Here is a 23,510-nt window from a genome sequence, read left to right on the forward strand (position 1 = left end):
TAATTTATTGGCTTTTACAGTTTTTCTCAATTGCTTAAACACATTTCTTGAAATTATGCCTCTTATTTGCGAAACTCTAAACACAAATCCACAACTCCTAACTCATTTCCCCAAACTTCCTATATTGAGGTCAAAATGAAGCTCTCCACTCAAAACAATTCAATCTTGCTGAAAAACCAAACTTTGCTTTCAGACATGACACACAAATCCTCAAAAACAAACACACTACAATACAGTTTTACACACTGATGAGATAAATTCAAAACAATACTACAAAAACAATACAAATAAAGAACTTTTCACATGATGAACACAACAAATCTATTCCTTTGCAAGTGTTTTATTCCTTAATTTAATGTACGGTAGAGTACAGTACAAAACAGCAAAAAACAACTAAATAATTATTCTGCCCAGCATCCTGTCTTTGGTCTGGGACAGGCCAAAGAACCTCTTCAGCATCACTAAATTAGCCCTGGCCAGGCAGCAGGGGTAAAATCCTCTTGCATGCCTGATCCAACCCTGGCACTCATCAACTAAAATATAGGAGACTGCTTGTCTTCTTGCCCTTGCTCTTCCTCTGTCTTTTCCATGTTGTTGTCATCATTGTCCTCCTTCTCCTCCTCCTCTTCCTCTTTCACCTCCTACTCTTCCTCTTCAAAATGACACATTACTGTATGTGGGATATTGATTGAAAAAGACTGGATAGGATTCACAGTTACACTTGTACTAGTGGTCTGACAAAAAATAAAAAAATAAAATAAAAGCACACAACGTCATTGTGAAACAGAAAAAAAAGAAATATGGGCACAAAGGTGAAAATAAAAATAAGAAAGTCCACTGTCAGAATTTGTAACTCCTGTGTTGTCCTCTGTCTATATGCTTTCCAATGGAAGGTTCATGAGATGTACCTTTGATCTATTTCAGAGAACTGCTTTATCATTGGTTGATCTATATTATCTTCATTAGTGAAAGTCAAGATTCACTTGAATAATTCATGGTAGGGTTGCACGGTATACCGGTACTACGGTAGTATCGCGATCAGTGGCGGTTCTAGACAAATTTGACTAGGGGGGCCAAGAAGGGGCCAGTGTTTAACCAGAGGGGCACATTAAAAAATGACAACAAGTGGTATTTAAAGATTATAAACTTTATTTTACTTTAAAATCATACAAACATTTTAGGGATGCTCATATTGACCGTTCACTGTTAACCGACAGTAAGAATTTTAACCGATTTTTACTATAAGTTAAACGGTTTAATTTTTTTTACGTTTGCTGCATGGTGAAAGAAAAAAATAATGTTTACTCAGGGGCGCGTGTCGACACGTGCAGTGCGGCTGTTTAGACATATTTTGATGAGTAAGCACCTGCTTTACCTTCTCTTAGTGTAACTGATGTAGTAGCCTATGTGCTGCACAATAGCAATAGCGATGTTGCGTTATCAGAGAGTGAATCCGTGAATAAATGAATTCAAATTCTGAATTAATTATAGTCTTAAAAGTGCGCGCTCCCCTTACAATCACTGGAAAGCTGTCACTCATACATTACTGTAGTTCATCGCAATTTCTCAAAGTTAATAAAAGGTAATAAAATCACATTTACACAGTACAATTAATCTCTTATTTACATCATGTCTACACTTTCTTTGTTTTAATGAGAGAGTTCTCAGAGGTGTAGAATTTCAGCAGAACTGAACCGGCACTTGATCATGAACTAACAATGAACAGCTGTATATTTTTATTAACTAACGTTAACAAAGATTTTACAAAGCCATTTACAAACTTGATTTAATTATCAGTGTGAAAAACAAAAGTAACACGGTTATGTGCAAGAACAACAAGTCACTCACGAAATGAAATTGTTTTGCTTACCTTCGACTCTTGCAACAGGAGAAATAAATCGTAGCTCCTCTATCCAAGAGTAGTTCTAATTGTTGCTGCAGTGTTTGTGTGCGCCGCTCTAATTTACCCATGTAAGTAGAACGATGCGTCGCATTAGTTCCGCTTTTGGCGCTCGTGTGTAAAACCATAATTAATTATTTTTTTTATTTGGTCAGCACGGGGGGCCACAGGGGTGGCCAAGGACATGTCTACAGGGGCACGGGCCTCCCTTGGCCTCCGTGTAGAACCGCCACTGATCGCGATACTAAAGCTTACAAATACCCGCGGTGCCATTGCATTTTTGAAACGGTAGTATCGTCCAAACGGTAGCACCATAAGATATGTTGTATGCACGGCAGGAACACTGTTTAAAACGTTCATGCAGGCCAGCAGAAACATTACAAGTTGACTGCCAAAATGTCTTTCTGCTGTGCTTTGTGTAGTACAAGCAGTGTATAGGCTTTATATGCTATTCAGTGTTTCACCATGCTTCAGTTCAGTTTGAAATGAGAAGCTGCACGCGCACGTCCTTGTTCACGCTGCAGTTTCAGAAGAGAGGGTCTGATTCAGACGACTGTCTAATGTTATTTAAAAAATATCAGCCCAAGAATCAATTATTAAACATCAAAATATTTTACTAGACATAATTTTCGTATTTTTATTCATTTGCCCACTTTTAGAACATGTGTAATAATTTGTTTCTGGAAGCATCTTTGCGATCACGAATGCAATTCCATTAATTAACATAGTGGTTTTGACCTTGGTTCTTATCAATCATTATATATATATAAAAAAAAAAAAAAAAAAGAAAAAAAAAAGGGGCAGCCGTGGCCTAATGGTTAGAGAGTTGGACTTGTAATCCTTGAAACTACCGAACAAGATGGCGCCGCGAATGGCAGCCTCTGTGCTTAGCTCTCCAGTTGTTTTAGTGTTTTTGTTCGTTTTTCCTGTTTTTTGTTTTGCAAACACGATCAGTTTTACAAGGGATGAACTGCTAAACATTAGGCAGAACATACCACAAAATCTCCTACCGGTTTTTGATTATTCGGACGTTTTGCTCAACATCATAGTTGGCGGAGCGGCGGCGCTTACCAAAGGCTTCAGGACGCGCAGGACGCGCAGGACTCGGGGGAAGCGCGCCGGCGCGCTCGTGAAGCTTCGTCAGCGTGGATTCAGGATGACACTGCCAGGCATACATTTGGCAAATCTCCGGTCTCTACCAAACAAAACGGACGAACTCCTTCTGCTCTCCCGGACAAATAAGGACTTCTCACACTCTGCTGCTCTGTGTTTCACGGAAACCTGGCTGAACGCGGCTATACCGGACAGCGCGATTCATCTCCCGGGATATCAGCTGTTCAGAGGAGACCGCGACGCAGAATCGACGGGGAAATCGCGCGGCGGCGGGACGTGCTTTTACATCAATGAGAGGTGGTGTACAGATGTAACAGTGTTAAAGAAAATATGCTGTTCTGATGTTGAAGCGCTTTTCATAAACTGTAAGCCGTTCTATTCGCCGCGAGAGTTTTGCTCGTTCATTCTCGTGAGTGTGTACATTCCACCGCAAGCACACGTGAGCCTGGCGTTACAGAAACTCGCTGATCACATCACAGAGACAGAACAACAACACCCGGACTCTGTTTTAATCATTCTTGGGGATTTTAATAGAGCAAATCTCTCCCGTGAACTTCCAAAATACAGACAGCACATCACATGTCCGACCAGAGATAGAAATATATTGGACCACTGTTACACCACAATAAGGAATGCATATCACTCTGTCTCTCGGGCAGCTTTGGGACTTTCTGATCACTGCCTGGTTCATCTTATACCAACCTACAGGCAACAACTTAAATCTGCTAAACCTGTAGCAAAGTCTGTAAAGAGATGGACCAACGAAACAGAGCGGGCTTTACAAGCCTGTTTCGAATGTACTGATTGGAGTGTTTTTGAAGCTGCTGCTACTGATCTGGACGAGCTTACAGAGACTGTTACTTCATATATCAGCTTCTGTGAGGATTTATGCATTCCTACCAGGACTCGCTTAACTTACAACAACGACAAACCATGGTTCACTGCAAAACTCAGACAGCTTCGTCATGTCAAAGATGATGCTTACAGGAAAGGGGACAAAGTCTTGTATAAAGAGGCCAAATACACACTGGAAAAGGAGATCAAAGTGGCAAAGAGAAATTATTCCGAAAAGATAAAGAACCAATTTCATTCCAGTGACTCTTCATCAGTGTGGAAAGGTCTAAAACACATCACCAATTACAAGACATCATCCCCCAGCACTTTGCAGAATCAGCAACTGGCAGACGATCTGAACGAGTTCTATTGTCGGTTTGAAAAGACACCATTTACACCTCCAACATCACCCCTCTCCCCCACTCCTGCAACTCCCATTCAAATCAGTGAAGATGAGGTACGCAAGGTCTTCAAAAAGAACAAAAGAAGAAAGGCACCAGGCCCTGACGGTGTCACACCAGCCTGTCTGAAAACCTGTGCAGATCAGCTGGCACCCATTTTCTCACAGATCTTCAATAGGTCTTTGGAGTTGTGTGAAGTCCCCGCCTCTCTCAAACGTTCTGAAATCATCCCCATTCCAAAGAAACCCAAAATAACAGGACTTAACGACTACAGACCTGTGGCGCTAACATCTGTCGTCATGAAGTCGTTTGAGAAACTGGTTCTGGCTTATCTGAAGGACATCACCAGACCCTCACTGGACCCCCTGCAGTTTGCTTATCGTGCAAACAGGTCTGTAGATGATGCAGTGAACATGAGTCTACATTTCATACTGCAGCATCTGGACAAATCAGGGACTTATGTGAGGATCCTGTTTGTGGACTTCAGTTCAGCCTTCAACACTATCATCCCAAACCTCCTCCTGCCCAAACTAACTCAGCTCTCTGTGCCCACATCAGTCTGTCAGTGGATCAACAGCTTCCTGACAGACAGGCAGCAGCTAGTGAGGCTGGGAAAATTCTCATCCAGCACCCGTACTATCAGCACTGGCGCCCCTCAGGGTTGTGTCCTCTCCCCACTGCTCTTCTCCCTGTATACAAATGACTGTACCTCCAAAGACCCCTCTGTCAAGCTCCTGAAGTTTGCAGACGACACCACACTTATCGGCCTCATTCAGGACGGTGACGAGTCTGCTTACAGACAGGAGGTAAAAGAGCTGGCTGTCTGGTGCAGTCATAACAACCTGGAGCTCAACACACTCAAAACTGTGGAGATGATCATAGACTTCAGGAAAACCCCCCCTGCTCTCCCCCCACTCACCATCATGAACAGCACTGTAAACACAGTGGAGTCATTCAGGTTCCTTGGAAATACCATCTCTCAGGACCTGAAGTGGGACATTCACATAGACTCCATTGTGAAAAAGGCCCAGCAGAGGCTGTACTTCCTCCGCCAGCTGAGGAAACTCAACCTGCCACAGGAACTGCTGAAACAGTTTTACTCTGCCATCATTGAATCCGTCCTCTGCACTTCAATTACCATCTGGTTCAGCTCAGCTACAAATTCTGATCTCAGAAGACTACGTCGGATAGTCCGGACTGCTGAGCGAATCATTGGTACAACCCTCCCTACCCTTCAAGATCTGTACTTATCCAGAGTACGAAAAAGGGCTGCCAAAATTACTCTGGACCCCTCACATCCAGCACACTCACTTTTTGAACTGTTACCATCCGGTCGGCGCTACAGAGCACTGAGCACTAGAACGACCAGACACTGAAACAGTTTCTTTCCTCAGGCAATCCATCTCATGAACACTTGATCGTGGAACATACAACACTATACATTCTTTATTCATTTTTCCGTTATTTATTTAAAGCACATACTTACTTCCATTCAAATGTCTTTGCTATTTTTGCACATTGTCTGTCTTGTATACTTCTATATTGTTCTTTTTATAATATGTATCGTCTTGTCACTGTCATTCTGTAGCACTGTGGAGCTCTGTCACAAAAACAAATTCCTAGTATGTGCAAACATACCTGGCAATAAAGCTCATTCTGATTCTGATTCTGATTCTGATAATCCAAAGGTTGCAGGTTCGATTCTCAGGTCCGGCAGGGATTGTAGGTGGGGGGAGTGAATGTACAGCACTCTCTCCACCCTCAATACCACGGCTGAGGTGAGTCCCTTGAGCAAGGCACCGATCCCCCAACTGCTCCCCGGGCGCCGCAGCAATGGCTGCCCACTGCTCCGGGTGTGTGTTCACGGTGTGTGTGTGTGTTCACTACTGTGTGTGTGCACTTGGATGGGTTAAATGCAGAGCACAAATTCCTAGTATGGGTCACCATACTTGGCCTCACCTCACTTCCTTTCCTTTCCTTTCCTATATATATAACTTGGAAATTTTAAGATATGGCAGCAAAAATGCCCGTGACAGTTCAGCAATAAGACACGAGCAAGATGTTTTAGTTTCGTTTCTGTGTTCGAATCTGAATTCGCGTTAGTTTGGGCGAGTCACTGATTCACTAAGCCATTCATAAAAACGAGTCATTTGATTCACCCCTGAATGATTCAGCCGTTTTGAAAGAATCGTTTGAACAACTCAGTGATTCAATCATGAACACTGCTGCCATCTGCTGGCGGTTTTAAGTTTCCCGTCATGTTCCATTCTTTTCCAACATATTTCTATATTCAGAGTTTTGTATTTAAAACATTTATCTTATAACATTATTTATGCAATTATAAGTCCAGTCTAAATGCATAAATACCACATCTAAATGTCACTCTATGAAGCTTCTGTGCAGTGCTCAGATGACTTTTGTTGACATGATTTCATGGATAACAATAGCCAGTCATTTATTCACATTAGTGAAGTATTCAGAGAAAAATCTTGCCTGTTTTCATTTACATCTTTTTATTAATGAATTTTTTTATTCATTTTGTAGATTTGAATTTTAAATTAACAGAATACTGCATGGTATCGTGATACTACTTGGTATCGTGATACTTCAGCTGGTATAGTATCGTAAGTCATTTTTATGGTATCGTGACAACCCTAATTCATGGCAAATTTACAAAAAGTCTAATAGAAATGTGTAGAATATATGATTGACAGTTTAGGACAACTAGATCAAAAATTTTGCATTTAGGTAATGATTTATACGATGAGCTAATGAATTGATGTTTTGAGGGGTAAGACTATTGCACAGAGAACTACAGTATATAATACATTTTGAGCAACATGACAATAGCAACTGATAATGTAGGAAACTGCAGACAAATGTATATTTCATTTCTGATCTGAGAAATGCACCAAAGTGACTGAGAAAAACTTTTATCCTTTTATCTCCATCGAAGGTTCTGATTGGTGTGTGCTAAATTTTGACTCCTAGTGTTTCCAGTTGGGTAATTGTGTGCTAATTGAGCTCAAACTTCGCAGACTTGAGTGAACAATATTGAATGCTTGTGCTTTCTAAATGACCTCATGGTGTAAGCACTGAGAAATGTAGGGATTTGTGTGTAGAGTTTTGAAGTAACAGTTCACCAAATATAACTCATGTGTCAAAGCAGGGAATAGTGTTTATAGTTTAGGGAAATGGGTGTGCTTTTTCAAAAATGGCGTTATAGTTTTGAAATTTTAGTTCAAAAGACTGGTTATTGTGTTTTAGCAATTGAGAAAAACTGTAATAGACTAAATAGTGTGATGTTTAACCTAGCCAATTTAATATATTAATAAATACTATAATAATTAATTTAAAGACAACTTTATTATTTAAAAGAATTAAAGATATACTTAATGCAGTATTGTTTATTTATTTAATATAATTTAATATTATTTATTTAATTTTAATATATCTTTTTTAAAGTAATTTTTAATTTAATTTAATTTATTTAAATTTCTTTAATTGATTCATTTTCATTAGTTTACTAATGTATTTTTATTTTAGTTTGTTTTTAAATAAGTTGTTAGTTGCCAATGCAAAACTTATTTTCAAATAACTTATTTGCTTTTTGTATTAAAATTGATGCAAAATTAATTAATTTATTGGTTTTTAATAGACTAAATAGTGTGATGTTTAACCTAGCTAATTCAATATATTAATAAATACTGTAATAATTAATTTAGAGACAAATTGTTATTTATTAAAAATAATTAAATATATACTGAATGCAGAATTATTCATAATAATACAAAAAATTATTTTTGGTTGTAATATTTGAAACAGCTGCTTTAAAACAATATGTATTTATACAAATGAATGTGAATTGAATTGAATAATACTTAAATAATACAGCATATATATATATATATATATATATATATAATTTGTTAATTTATGTATTTTTAAATTTAATGAATTGTAATATGTTTTAGTAGACTAAAAGCTAATTCAGTATATTACATACTATAATAGTTAATTTATTAATAAATTAACGTATTATTTATTATTCATAATTTTGTTTTATTTTAAGATACACTAAATACAGTTTTATTTTAGCACTATTTAAAATAATAAATAATTCTTGATTGTAATTTTTTTGACATGCATTTTCTGAAAAGCTACTTTAAAACAATATGTATTTGTAAAAGTGATGTGAATTTATTTCAGTTGAATAATACTAAAATATACTAATTCAATATATTAATAAATACTATTAAAATTATATTTTTAAAGATATATTGAATGCAGTATTATTTATTATATAAAAAATAATAAATTTATTTATTTTTATTTATATTTATTTTTTTCTGTTTATTTAATTTAATTAAATGAATTGTATAATAAGTAGGCTAATTTAGCTCATTTAATATATTAATAAATACTACAATAGTTCATTTATTAATAAATTAAACATATTATTTTTTAAACATATTATTTATTAGTATTAATTTTGTTTATTGAAGAAAGTATTATTTTACCATTATTTATAATACTGAAAATAATTTATTTTTTACTTTCGTTTAGTTTTAATTTACTTCCTGAAAAGCTGCTTTGAAACAATATGTATTTTTTTTACATATTTATAAAAAAATGTATTTTAATAGACTAAATAATGGCATGTTTAACCTAGCTAATTTAATATATGAATACATAGTATAATAATTAAATTACTTATTATTTATTACAATTAAAGATATATTGAATGCAGTATTATTTAAAATAATACTAAAATATGTTTTAGTTTTATATATATATATATATATATATATATATATATATATATATACTTATTTGAAATAGCTGCTTTGAAATAATGTCTTTATACAAACAAATGTGAATTGAATTGATTAATAATACAATAATACAACACATATATATATACATATATGTATATGTAATATGATTAAAAAAATATATTTATTAAAAAATATGTTTTTTTTTTTTAATTAAATAATTATATTTATTTTATAATTGAATAATACTAAAATAACAGCACAGGAACAAAACACTTGCAATGCACAAAAAAACTGATTTAAAGGAATAAATTAAAATCTTGCAATGCAAAATATGTTTTCAATCATGGATTGCAAGGCATTTTCTTTTCCGTTCAGACATGGCCAAAAGTTCATTTCGGGTTCATGTTCAGTCATCTCATCTCGTGGGATTAGAAGGGAAGTTTGGACTCATACTATGCTGCGATTCAGACCAAAACAGGGTCCCACCCATCAGAGTTTGCACAGACTTCCATTACTTCTGTCTTTTCTTTTCCTCCCAGAGTCTTGGGCCGCTGGAGTCACCTGTGAACTGTGATGCTCCGCTGTCCAGCAGGTCTTGGTAAGCTTTCAGTTTGTTAGAGACAGATAGATAATGGTTAGATCTTTTTTAAGGCAATCACTTCAGATGTTCTGCTTCTTTTTCTCCTAGTACTTTTAAGCTGGAAGATACAGGACAAACATCCGGTCGACTGCCAGAACCCATCTGTGCTGAGGTAATAATATCAGCTATCTGCTCCAAAACTATCTACAACAGAAAATTAAGGCATCAGAGATGAAGCAACTTATACAATATCAAATCAGCATTGAAAAAACTCAATTAGAATATGCCTTGGCAACTAACTGAAAAAAGTTTATGTTGGAGTATTAAAACACTATAATTTACACAAAAAAATCGTAGTAAGGCAAAAAAAAAAAAAATATATATATATATATATACAAATTGTATAGTAAATATAAATAGTATATATATATATATATTAGATACTGTTTTTAAGTATAATATAATACAAAATTAAAAATGTTACATTTTCGTTATTTGAAATAAAACTAAAATCATCTTAAAGAAACAGCCAAAATAAAAAAAAGTAGCATTTTTACTAAATTACTAAAACTGAAATAAAAATAAATAAACTAATGAAAATGAATAAATTCATGAAATTAATATAAATAAATAATATAAATTTAAAAAATAACATAATAACAAAAGGACATAACAAATTACAATACAAACAAAATTTCAGTAAATAAAAATTTATTTACTTTTAAATATATATTAAAAATATATTTAAATATATAAAAAATATATAATAGATATATTAAAAATATAATATAATATTTATAATTATATACCATATATAATTAATAAATATTAGATTAAATATCTCAACCTAAAAAACAAGCAAAAATTAAAAAATTAACTAAACTAAATTAAAAATGTATTAAATTACTTAAACTGAAGTAAAAATAAATAAACTAATGAAAATCAATAAATGAATAAGGTTAAAATAAATTAATAATTTAAATATAAAAAATAACAAAAGGACATAACAAAATTAAATATATTTAAAATATATACTAAATATATAAAATATATTATATATATATATATAATTAATAAATATTAGATTTAAAAAAACAAGCAAAAATTAAAAATGAACTAAACTAAATAAAAAATTTGCTAAATTACTAAAACTGCAATAAAATTAAATGAATGAAAATGAATAAATTAATTAAATTAAAATTAATAAATACTATATAAAAAACAACTAATAAAAATAACAAAAGGGCATAACAAAATATAATAATATAATATAATATTAGTAGTAAATTACTATTAATAATAACTTATTAATACTATTTATTAATAAATAATTTAAATTTAAATAAATAAAATATAATATAAAAATAAATGATTATACACTCAATGCGGTGTTATTTTAGTATTATTTATAATAATTTATACCAATACTAAAATAATGCATTAAACATATCTTTTGAATTATGGCAAACTAAATGAGAAAGATGTTACAATCGGTGCTAGAAATGATCAAAAATAATCATCTAATATAATTAAAAATGTACTATTTTATTTGTCGTTACAGATGGAGGAAGTGTCTGGAGAGAGACATCTGGAATACAGCTCCGAATCACCAGCACAAATGATTCCCGGTAAACCTGCAGTGTTTTGGTCATCGACTGATACTTGTTTAACTGCAGCCGCACCTGACTCTCCCTCTGCTTCCTGCTGGTAGGTGAGCCAGTGATGTCACTTCCTGTGAGCTGGAACCTCAGCGGGATAGAAAAACCTCAAGCCCTGGGACAGAGCAGCGTGAAGCCTGCAGAAGGAAGGCCGATCGTCCAGGACCCGCTGGGAAGCTCCATCATGGACGCAGCGGTGGTTCATCAGCAGCTGATGACGGATGCGCAGACGCAGGCCACACAGACACAGTATTTAGGGTTTACAGAGCAGATGCCATGAGTCAGAACTCAAACACTGATGCACACAAAAACGGCAAGATCTGCCTGAAATCTGACTCACTTTATGCAACATCAATAAAGACACACTACCAGTCAAACGTTTTTGAACAGTAGGATGTTTCATGTTTTTTAAAGAAGTCTCTTCTGCTCACCAAACCTGAATTTATTTGATCCAAAGCACAGCAAACACAGTACAATTCTGAAATATTTTTACTATTTAAAATAATTGTTTTCTAATTAAGTATATTTTAAAATCTAATTTATTCCTGTGATTTTGAAGCTGAATTTTCAGCATCATTACTCCAGTCTTCAGTGTCACACTGAAATTATTCTAATATGCTTATTTGCTGCATATTGCATAATATATAATACAAAATTTTAAATGTTACATTTTCAGTGTTTGAAATAAAACTAAAAACAACTTAAAAAACAGCAAAAATAAAAAGGTAGCATTTTTACTAAATTACTAAAACTGAAATAAAAATAAATAAACTAATGGAAATTAATGAAATTAATATAAATATTTAATTTAAATATTTTTAAAAAATCATAATGACAAAAGGACATAACAAAATCAAAATAAATAAAAATAAAAAAAATTTTAAATATATAATAAAATATATGAAAAATATAATATAATAAAAAATATATTATATTATATTTAAAAATGTTAAAAATGTTGCCTTGTTACTTTTGAAATAAAAATAAAATAAAATATAAATATTAGATTCAAATTCTCAACTTAAAAAACAAGCAAAAATTGTAGCATTTTTACTAAATGACTAAAAATGAAATGAAAAATAACTAATGAAAATGAATAAATTAATGAAATTAAAATAAATTAAAAAGATTAATATAAAAAATAAAAGGACAAAAAAGTTTCAGTAAATAAAAAGTAATTTACTTTTAAATTATAATAAAAAAAATAATTCATATATTAAAATATATGATATATATAATAATGTAATATAATTAATAAGTATTAGATTAAAAATCTCAACCTAAAAAACTAGCAATTAAATTACTAAAACTGAAATAAAAATAAATAAACTGATAAATAATAAAATATATAAATAAATAAAATGAAAATTAATAAATTATTGAAGTTAAAAAAAATTAATAATATAAATATAGAAAATAACATAAAAATAACAAAAGGACATAACAAGATTAAATCAATTTCAACTTGTAAAGTCAATATTTAGACTTTTTATCTTATAATTTAAACTTTTCATCTCGTAATTATGACCTAAGTAAATCATTATTTCGACTTTGTGTCTCATAATTTTGACTTTTAAAGTCATAATTTCATAATTTATCTCATAATTATGATTTAAGTATGTCATAATTTAAATTTTTAAGGCATGATTTTTTTCTAACCTGGCAGAAAAGGCCTTCAATAGAAGAGACTTCTTTAAAAAAACATTAAAAATCTTACCATTCAAAAACTTTTGACTTTCTAGTGTATATATATAATGGGCGCTGATGATGTTTTAATGAATATATTTTAATGAATCCTTTGTTTGAGACACTTGGTAGCATGTAAAATGAGAAGCACAATTTTTATAGAATAAATGTTTTTACTTGTTTGCATTATAAATATGTTTATGGCAGAGAAGAATGACTGAAATCTTGAACATTGTACAATGAGAAGTGTTCAGAAGCCTGTTTGTGCTGCGAAATAAAACATTTGAAAAATCATTGCAAATTTTAATCTTACAATTTTGGCTTTTTTTTTTCAGAATTGCAAATTGCACAATTCTGAGAAGTAAAGTTGGAATATAGTAATTAAAATAAAGCTCAAATAAAATTTAATGTAAATATTAGATTAAGAACTTTAAGTTAAAAAACTTGTTAAAAATAAGTTTGTAAGTACTAAAATGACTAAAACGACTAGTAACGAAAATGAATAAATAAAAATAAGCTTGACAGAAATATAGATATATAAATAACTGAGAATTGCAAGAAGAAAATCATAATTGTGAGATTAAAAATTGCAATTACCATTTTTGTTATTCATTGGTGGAGATGAGTGGACTTCCATAAATATGCACTCTCTGATATTGTTCTATTTCTGCATATTAATATTATATATGTTGTTTACATTGTACAGCTGGTTTATTTTAAGGTGATTTATATTAACTAAGGACAAAATGCAAACAATTGTATGACACTTGCAACTGTTAGATAAATGAAAGCATTATATTTGCTATTTTTATATTTTGAAATAAAGGCCTGTAGATGTATGTGTGTTTGATGCAGCACTAGATGGCGCTCTTGGGTGATTATGTCATCCTCACAGTTCAGCTTCACTCAGTTGCATCATTTCTCTTTGTGTCTGAAATTTGAGTATTTTTTTCTGAATTCTGTCCTTCAATATTATTGATTTATTTTTATTTTTTTGCTTATTTTTAAGTATTTTGAATACATTTTTTATTACTTTTGTTTATATTTTTTATTTAATTTTTTCTTTATTTTTCTCTGAATTTCCTAGCACAAACTAAAAAGTGTGACATATACTCCTGGTCTCCCTTTTATTATTCGGAGGGCCTATTATGCAATCCAGCTCCAGAACCCTAGTTGTGTAACATTTTGTTGATTTTAAGATTTATTCTCAATCCCTATGCAGGAATGTCTTGCATTGCTGCAGGAAACTGTTTTTTTTACTCATATTTCCTGCATTCCGGCATTAACAAGCTTTATCTTGATTGCTGTAAACGGAAGTAGCTATTCCCTATGAGGAAAACATTATCCAGCCTACTGAAAACATTCTCTTCCTGCATTTCCACTCATTTTAATGTTTATTTATAAGCATATTTAATGTCAATCATATTAAATCTGAATGCAAAAATGTGAATCTTCTATTATATGGCATTATGCATAATTAATTATTTTTTAGATGGTAAAAAAACTGTTAGATTGTCATCATAGTTAACACAGCAATATAAGCAGTTGGAAACTTCGGTAAGGCCATTGTATGTTATAAATTATATAAATAAAATTATTATTATTATTTTTTTTTTTTCGTAGTTGGTGTGTTTAAATATATATTAGCTCATAGTAAAACGTTGTTGTTTATTAATAAAATATTTTTCTCCTCAATCTGGCATATTGAGTTTGAGGTGACAGGGAGCGAGCCAATCACCGCGCGGCGTCTGATCGTCCTCGAGCGCGCGCTCACCAGCAAGGCGCACATTCACGCGCGGATCGCAGCGAGCGTCGCGTCGCGCCTGTCATTCCAGCGGATGCCTGATATAAACATGTTCTGCTAGACACCGACTAAAACAAGAAAACAACAGGGGCGTCATTCAGGTAAGACTGTGTTTTGTCGGTTACAACAGTTTGTCTCATTTCGTCAAATTAACCTTGTTTGGCGCTTAAATATTGTCCGTTTGATCTTGAGCGCGTTTATGTATTTATTATTTTACCTCAGAAACACAAAGCAGATTGTCCGCTTCGTTATTGATCGTTGTCACGGAAGTTCGTTTGATTTACTTTCATTTTTGCTTTGTTGCGTAATTGCGTGCTGGTTTTGTTGTGTTTGTCAGTTTCAAGTATAGGTCTCTGCGGAACAACAAGAAGGTTTTTTTCAATTATTGGGCGTTTTCAAACCGGGCTAGGCATTTTCCAACCATCCATTCAAGACCGTACGGAAGCCTGTAAGTAAGCGGAAATGCGTTGTTATTATTATTTCTCGTTTTTTCATGATTTTTACTATTCTGTCGATATCGCGAAAACATTTTTGTCAAAATAAAATATGTGTATAAAATACAGGCTACAGTACCTATTTTTTTAAGTGTTACATTAAACTACTGAGAGATCCTTCATAAACCAAATTTCCCGTATTTATAAGATACATATCTTGTATAATAGCCTGTGAGTGTGTATTATATCTTCTAATATTCTCTCCTACCTGCATGCAATTTTCCTCTAATAAAAGCTAAAGGTATTAAAAATTACATTATTACTCAACTATTTATAATTACATTAGATTTATTTTCGTGTGTGTGAACGACACAACATAAATCAAGTTGTAAAGGTGATTAACAAGGTAAAAATTAATAGCAATTTTCAATAAAGTTACCAAATCCTACTGTAAAGCAATGGTGAACATGATTGTATTGGTCTTTCTTACCTGTATTTTTCAAAATATATTTATATGTAATGACTGATATTTAAGTGACATTTGTAGCTTACATTAAATGATATATAAAATAAAACGTATTAACCTTTAAATTAAGGTAAAATGTGTCAACACAGAATGATGAAAACTCTGAAAACTTTAAATATTAGCATCACTTTATTGACCGTATAGATACTTTAACCAATATGAAGAAAAACTATCAATAAATGCCACATTCTCTACTTAATGTAATAGTAAAAAAAAGAGAATCCAATAAAATAAAATAAGCAATAAATGTGGCAAGTTCAAACAGGAGGAACACATTGCATGAAACATTAGATGCTTCCTCCAGCCTCATAGAAACAGTCGCTTCCGCAGTATCCTTGGAAGTCATCAGAGCCAAAGAACCCCTGCATCACACCTCTTTGCCCTCTTCCTCTGTAGCCTTCACCACAGTCTTTGTATGTAGTCTCACAATGGAGACATCTGGATAGACTGTATGGAACCCTGTACAGGTTTCTGAAATTTTCACTGAATGCCTTCCAGTTCACGACACCTGAAAAAAAAAAAAAAAAATTGTCAGCTGACCTTATCATTGTCTTAAACATATTCAACAATACATAACTGAGAAAAAACAGAGAGAGAGCTGTGATTAACCAAACAGTGACACTAATAAAACTTACTGTCCAACCACCGAAAGTGAGCCTCTCGGCGGAAACTTTCCATGCTCACAATGCTTTTGAAGCACCTGCAGGTGAGGGCAAGGGAGCCAATTGCAACATCACCATCTTGAAGCACAACCTCCAGTAAGATTTCACGAAGGACCAGCAGAGGAAGCTATACATGAACAAAACATAACAATCTGAACTTCTTGTGGTTATAATGATTCCCTTGCATTTTATAAATTGAGAAATAGCAAATACATGCCTCCTGTATGTTCAGGGGTTGGTCAACGGTTGCCACTAAGAAGGGACAAATGAAGAACATCAGTAAATGACAGTCAACATTTACTATAAATAACAGAGCACCTCAAACAAAATAAATCATACCAGTTTTGTTTGGCTTGTCAGTCCGCCTTCTCTTTCTTTGCTGGATTTCCATGACCGATCTTGATAAATTTATGACATAAAAACACATTAATAATACAGTATATAAAGTTTCATTGCATGAAGATATGACAACTAAAAAAAGTCACACTAACTGTAAAGGCATTTGCCATCCTTGTCATTATTTTTTAGAAAAGGACTAAAAACAAGGGAAATGAAAGAAAGAAAGAAAGAAAGACAGTCAAACACCTTGGTGGGAATTTCTCCAGCAAAAGGACAGACCACCATCTTCTTATACTTGGTATGTCTGACTATAGATGTAAAAAGCACAAGTTTATCAAAACAATTCTTAAACTAACAGAATGTTTTTTAATGAGCTTGGAAAACCCACCTCTGAAAAGTCAAATGTTCCCCCCAAGATGACATAGAGAGCATACTGCAACATGAATTATGTATTAATAACTGCACATGGGTTTAATTCTGACATGGCACCTGCAGAACCAATAATAGCCATTGATCCTACCATTAGTATGAAGACTCCACAGCTGCAAGACATCTCTTGTCGAGGTATATCCTAGATAAGTAAATTACATATGATATCTTTTTTAACTAGTACCACTAAAGCCCTAATTCATAAAATATTTCAATCACATTTGGTGTAAAATGAAACATACCCCAAGGTCCTCAGAATAGAATTCTGTCCATGTCCCTGGACACAGGCTCTGAGCAATTTCTCTGTCAAAAAAAAGAAATGAATGAAAAAAAAACACAAAAAAAAACACACACATTAAGATATACACTACAAACAGGGTTTTTAAAAGAGAACTACCCTGCAATACTACATATGATTACCAAGTAAATTTGAAACAGAACAGAAAATAATAAAGGCAGAGTTTAACAGGAACTGTCCCGCCTTTATTTTTCACATGGCTTTCTTCTTAATGCAGGGATTAATTAATATATGACCCTAAAATTAAAGTGTGTTGCAAGTAAAGTGTTCCTTAAATTGTATGCAATGAGAAAAAAGCCAATGAAAAAAAACAAAACAAAAAACAAAACAAAAAGAGAACTGAACATAGAACCAGAGAACACAAAATTCTGTAACAGCAAAACCTGTATATGGCAATGTAAGTGCCATCTCCAAAACCTGGAGTTTTCAGGGAATTGAGAAAATACAATTCACGCAATTTTGGCTTCATGATCTGAAAAAATGTTTTCACCCTGTGTTAGTTTTTAGGAAAGGCATAATAATCAAGGAAATAATCAGAAATATGCCGCTGATTTCAGTTTGTACAACAATTGGTATTGTATATGTTTATGTATCCCAACATTAAAGCAGACTCACACACAGCATCCAATGCCCTGGCACCCAAGATGGGAAGACCACAGCATCCTTGCTCATAATTTCAGGCTACATGTATATTAAAAAAAATGTTTTATAGTATATAGTATGTTTAATATTTAAATACATTACATATGTCAGTGATCCTTACAGGTAAGTGGTCCATGGGATGTGCACAAATTGGTGGCAACCATGTCACTATGGTATGGCTGTCAACTGGATAGATGTCCACATTCTGGCCACAAAAATAAAATTGTTAGTTGAAGTATTTGAACAAAATGAATTTATTTATGCTCTCAAACTTTGAGGTTAAACCTGGGAGAGTGCAATCTGTTGCAGCACACAGAAGCAGGAATTCAGCACCTGTGTGAAAACATTTAGCTACTTTGAAATGGACATTTTATTATGATTTTAAGTTTTGATTCATGTATTTGTCTGTTTCTTACATTTCCTTCCACCTCGCAAAGGTTTGTCAGTGTTATTAAGTCTTTCTGTTTTATGACAATAGAGCCCACAAGTGCTACTTCATCATCAGCATTTGCAGAATGAACTTGAGCCATCTGTCAAGAGAACAGAAATTTTCTATTACTTACAAAACAGATTCTTAGTAGTCTTAGTCTTCTAAAAGACCTGGCGTTGCACACAGTGAATATTGTTGGCTCTATGATAAATCAGTTGTAAGTTCCTTAGGATATGAGTGTCTGAATGCATAAATGAAAATGCAAAATTTAATCATAATAGAAGTAATAGAACTGTTTAGCTATATTACCAGTTTACGCTGTGATCGAGTCAGTGGCTTTCCCCAGCAAGCCTTGCTAGGTTTTATTAGATGTAGTCTGGTCATTTCAGGAGCCCTGTTCTCTTTATTTAAAGACACATAAAAGACATAATGATTTGTAAATAGCAAATAAGAGATAAGATTCAAAGTATACATGTAATAAACTTACCTACAACCAAACGTCCAAACAAATCAGTTTGGAGGTTTATAGTCGTTTTTGGATGCCCAAGGTTCTTCTGTATTTTTGACAGCATGGATCCATTTTTTTCTTTGTTTTGCAAGTGCAAAATGTTTCTTACAAGAAACATGTGGGTGGTGGGAGACATCATATTCAAGAAATAGTTGTTCTTGCGCATTCCAGCGAAAAGTTGTTCGGCAGCTTGTGTGTTCACTCGGCCAGCCAACTCTGGGACAATCTGAATCTTTCTAAGTGTGTCTCGCTTATCCTTACTGTTGGCCTCATGGAACTTGTCAGATAGAGCATAGTGCTCGGAAGAACCAGTCACTGGATGGCAATTATCATCCTCATCCATCTTCTTCTCTTTTATCCAGGGTAGGCTTATAGTTAGGGTTCCGCTCTCTGCAGCTGTTATATTGTTTTCTGTAGATTCCGCAAGTCGTCCCTCAAAGGGTGTAAATGGCATTGCTTCTGGCCTCCTTAAGTTGGAATGGGTGGCCAGTCCTCTGGCAAAATCATAAATACAAATGTTTGGGATATGTTTCCATGAAAATAACATGTCCGTAAAGTCTCTAGGACTTTCAGCACGGAGGAGAAATTTTACACTGTAAACTATACCACAAGGGCATAAAATGGCTGCCCATCCACCTGACAAAGAGTAGTATAGTTTGTTTAGTGAATGAAATTCATTAACTTTCAGAACATATACATTTGAACTCACAGAGCCCACCATATACCTGATGCTCCCCAAACTTTTTGAAAAATCTTGTCATATGCAGTTCTGTTCTGCATTTCTTTTCTCAGTCTGGATAGAAGATCAGTCTTTGATCCTTCAGTGCCAACTCCACAGGCCTTGCAGAGTTTACGAATGTCTGCAACCTGGTAAAGCACAAATATGTCTGATATTACATTACAATATGAAACTAGCTCTTTGTGTGTTAGTTCTAACTACGACTAGAAGGTAACAACTTATTTAGACCTGCATAGTGATTGTTTCATTACTGGACAACCTTCACCATTTTTAATAAACTGCCAATTATAAGAGGCTATAGAGATTTATACTGAGCTGGTGCATACCTTTAGGTTCATTAATTCATCACTGAGTCTCTCTTCTGTCATGTCTATTTCAGCGATGTTGTCTAGTGTATTTGTGGTCTGCACTTTCTTCCACTCTGTGTTTATCAAAGATGGTGACCTGCGTGTGTGTCTGCCGATCCAAGGGGCCCAGTTTTCATAATTGGGTTTCAAAGTGTAAGGATTTGTGTCTCCAACTAAAATCATACAGAAAATAAAGTAGTGAAACAAACTCTTGAAACAAGGCATTTTGTTTAGATGTGTAAATACATGTGTAAATCAGTGGTTCTCAACCACATTCCTGGAGGAACCCCCAACACTGCATGTTTTCCATGTCTCCTTAATCAAACACACCTGATTCAGATCATCAGCTCATTAGTAGAGACTCCAAGATCTGAAATGTGTGTGTCAGAGGAGAGATGCAAAATGAGCAGTGTTGGTGGGCCTCCAGGAACGTGGTTGGGAACCACTGATGCAATGAACTCAACTAGTATATGTACAAGAGACAAGGAAGTTGTTTACATTATTGCACATGATAGACTAATTGTCTTGTTGCAACTTACTCCTCAACAAGCCAGTTGCAATCCTCTCCATTGAAAGAGTCTCCCAGAACTCCTCGGAATTCACCTCTCCATTGAAGGTTTCAGGTGGCTCACTTATGTCACTGACTGGATAAAGAAACAAAATTAAATTAACACAAATTAACTGCAAATAGAAATTGTCAAAAAAATGTGATTCTTTACCTGCCATGTTGAACACTCCCTTTTTATGCAAGTCCATTACAACAACTGGAGGATGATGTCCACATTTTAGACACGAAAAGGCATAATCATGGTGAGTTAGTGCCTCAAAATGTAAATATGCATGAAGAAACTCTGTCTCCTTTGGGTAAGGCACGTGTGTTGTCTTTTGCAATATGGAATGCACCCTTCCAACTGACACATGATCCTGAGTGAGAACAGTCATGAGAACATATATCAGTGCTAGATTAAGTTGAACAATCCTGAGCCTAATGTATCTTAAATTTCAGAAACAAAACCTGAACAGAATTCCTTATGAAGATGCATAGAAAGATGCTTAGCAGCACTTTATCATTAAAGTTGTGAAGCCCATGCATCCAGTCCTGGTATCGGTAAAACATACCACAATTACTGCATTTCTTGCAGTATGTGGATATTCCTAATGAGGTAAATAAACAGATAATAATGGTATGGATTATTGTGAATATCATACTTTAATACTGCCCTAATACTGGAGTATAATGCAAAAAAAAAAGACATGTACTACTCACAAAAAGTTAGGGATATTCAACTTTTGCAAATTGACTTATTGTCTGGGGAGGCACAGCATCCCACTCTTCTTAAAGGGCTGCCCTCGGGTCATTGAGATTCTGGGGTGCAGAGTCACGACCCTCTACATGGTACTTTGACAAGCCAATACTATCTGAATAACACCATTAATCCAGTCGTTGTGCCTCTGCATGAGCAACACAGGCCTGATTTCATTTTTATGGATGACAATGCCCCAGCTCATCGAGGTCGCATCATCAGGGAATAGTGGCAGGAGGCTGGGGTACCTCAAATGGAGTGGCTTGCACTTTCTCCAGACATGAATCCCATAGAAAACCTATGGGATAAGCAGAGTCGTCATATAGAAAGTTGTAACCCTGAACGTCAGAATCTCAATGACCTGAGGGTAGCCCTTTAACAAGAGTGGGATGCTGTCCCTCCCTAGACAATAAGTTGATTTGCGAACAGCATATGTCGTCGTTGTTAAGCTGTAATCGATGCTCAAGGAAAGTTACAAGTTATTAAGACATTGACATTTTTGTTGTGGTATACCCACCACTGTTGTTAGCTTTTATTTTAACAAATTGCTTTAGAAGAATAAATGCATGCTTCTACTTAAATGCCCTTCTTTTATGATATATTATCACTGTAGCAATTACCTTTTATCATTTTCCATAAATTTCACCCGAAAGTCGAATATCCTTAACTTTTAGTTAGTAGAAATCAACAGCTTATTAATATTAAACATTATCATTAAAAATGTACAAACCAGCAATGCCTACCTGTCACTACACCAGTGAGTGTCGCCACTTTAGCATTTTTGGTGATAAGGACAGGAGCACTGAGAGGAACAGGTCCAGGGCACTGAGAGCAGAACTCCTCTTCAGGAATAAGATGTTGAGGAATGTCTTCCTTCTTTACATCTTCTATAAAAACATCTGATAGTGTGTCTGGAAGCTTTTTGTTATGGTATATATATTGTACCATCCGCTTCAGGACATCACTCTTTGGAGGATATTCCCATTGCAGGCCAGACAGGTCATCATGTTCTGCTGGTTCAATCTCTGCAGCTGCTTCTGGCATGGTTGTGAAGAGCTCCCGCTTCATTTGAAAGAGACACCATTTTGCTATGCACTTATGCAGACACGATCTCCTACCTTTGATACAAGGGCAGTGCCAAGTGTTTGTCTTGGAATTGTAATTAACCAAAACTCTGCCCAGTCTACTGTAATAAGAAGCCCTTGGCTCATATACTGATATATAATGCTTGTAGTCGGGGCCTCCAATAGTAACAAGGCTAGTAAATGTTGCACCTTTACTTTTAGCCTGACCTTGCAGTGTTAGGCATTGGTTTTTCCTTGTGTTACCAAACCATTTTTGCTCCACCATCTCAGTCAACACGTCCTCTGATAACTCTTCATGTGGTGCAATAGCGCAGGAGTAGTCTACTGATCTCAGATGAATACATGATGTAACCAAAAGTTCACTCCTTTGAGTCATTTCAGCACAAGTGTTGCACATATCCATTTCACACATTACCTTGTGTGATGAGCCCCAAATTTTCTTGGCCACATGAATGGGAATACAGGGCCCACGAAATGATTTTGCTACAACATATATCCCATTCTTTTTATCAACACACTGTGTTGGTAAATGATAAGTTGAAGATACGGCATGTATAGGTTGATGTTTCCGCTCAATGTGTTTTTTCAAATTTTTTGAATTTAGACTCACACCACAGTGAGGACACCTCACAGTGATCTGCTTTCTTTTAATCACTGGAGGAGCTGCTGGAGCAGGTGCTACTGGTGGCAGTGAAGGAGTTTCCTGTGGTGGATGAGGTGCTGCTGGTGGCAGTGAAGGAGTTTCTTGTGGTGGATGAGGTGCTGCTGGTGGCAGTGAAGGAGTTTCTTGTGGTGGATGAGGTGCTGCTGGTGGCAGTGAAGGAGTTTCTTGTGGTGGATGAGGTGCTGCTGGTGGCAGTGAAGGAGTTTCTTGTGGTGGATGAGGTGCTGCTGGTGGCAGTGAAGGAGTTTCTTGTGGTGGATGAGGTGCTGCTGGTGGCAGTGAAGGAGTTTCTTGTGGTGGATGAGGTGCTGCTGGTGGCAGTGAAGGAGTTTCTTGTGGTGGATGAGGT

General features: G+C 34.5%; 3 protein-coding genes across 3 annotated transcripts in view; 2 read left to right on the forward strand and 1 right to left on the reverse strand.

Annotated features, from left to right (window-relative positions):
- Positions 1 to 12,033, forward strand: part of LOC141343051 (palmitoyltransferase ZDHHC11-like) — a 28,013-nt gene extending 15,980 nt beyond the window's left edge. Inside the window, exons 8-11 of the mRNA XM_073847644.1 lie at positions 9,566 to 9,624; positions 9,715 to 9,778; positions 11,168 to 11,234; positions 11,318 to 12,033. Of these exons, the coding sequence (XP_073703745.1) occupies positions 9,566 to 9,624; positions 9,715 to 9,778; positions 11,168 to 11,234; positions 11,318 to 11,544 (417 nt within the window). The 3' untranslated portion in view covers positions 11,545 to 12,033. The remainder of the gene's footprint in view (positions 1 to 9,565; positions 9,625 to 9,714; positions 9,779 to 11,167; positions 11,235 to 11,317) is intronic.
- Positions 12,034 to 14,732: 2,699 nt separating this feature from the next.
- Positions 14,733 to 23,510, forward strand: part of tppp (tubulin polymerization promoting protein) — a 67,147-nt gene continuing 58,369 nt past the window's right edge. The window contains exon 1 of the mRNA XM_073847542.1: positions 14,733 to 14,855. The gene's annotated coding sequence lies outside the window, so the exon portion shown is untranslated. The remainder of the gene's footprint in view (positions 14,856 to 23,510) is intronic.
- Positions 15,822 to 23,336, reverse strand: LOC141342778 (uncharacterized). Its single transcript, XM_073847310.1, has 18 exons — positions 22,156 to 23,336; positions 21,124 to 21,263; positions 20,828 to 21,032; positions 20,648 to 20,752; positions 20,088 to 20,281; positions 19,748 to 19,889; positions 19,002 to 19,658; positions 18,824 to 18,915; positions 18,501 to 18,614; positions 18,370 to 18,417; positions 18,206 to 18,289; positions 17,387 to 17,447; positions 17,236 to 17,286; positions 17,104 to 17,148; positions 16,962 to 17,023; positions 16,716 to 16,774; positions 16,350 to 16,628; positions 15,822 to 16,222 (listed from the first exon to the last, which is right to left on the reverse strand). Exons 1-12 carry the CDS (start codon positions 22,907 to 22,909, stop codon positions 17,397 to 17,399), a joined length of 2,586 nt encoding a protein of 861 aa, XP_073703411.1. The 5' UTR covers positions 22,910 to 23,336; the 3' UTR covers positions 15,822 to 16,222; positions 16,350 to 16,628; positions 16,716 to 16,774; positions 16,962 to 17,023; positions 17,104 to 17,148; positions 17,236 to 17,286; positions 17,387 to 17,396.

This window comes from Garra rufa, chromosome 9, assembly GCF_049309525.1.
Source record: "Garra rufa chromosome 9, GarRuf1.0, whole genome shotgun sequence".
In the NCBI taxonomy this organism is placed as follows: Eukaryota; Metazoa; Chordata; class Actinopteri; order Cypriniformes; family Cyprinidae; genus Garra; species Garra rufa.

What these genes read in the sequence shown, in the direction of transcription:
- LOC141342778 (XM_073847310.1), bottom strand. Translation starts at nt 22,909, where the DNA reads ATGTGTGAAATGGATATGTGCAACACTTGTGCTGAAATGACTCAAAGG. An exon ending in TTTGCGAGGTGGAAGGAAAT is followed by an intron (nt 18,418 to 18,500) that starts GTAAGAAACAGA and finishes GTTTTCACACAG; the next exon opens with GTGCTGAATTCCTGCTTCTG. An exon ending in ATCCCATGGACCACTTACCT is followed by an intron (nt 17,448 to 18,205) that starts GTAAGGATCACT and finishes TTTTTTTGACAG; the next exon opens with AGAAATTGCTCAGAGCCTGT.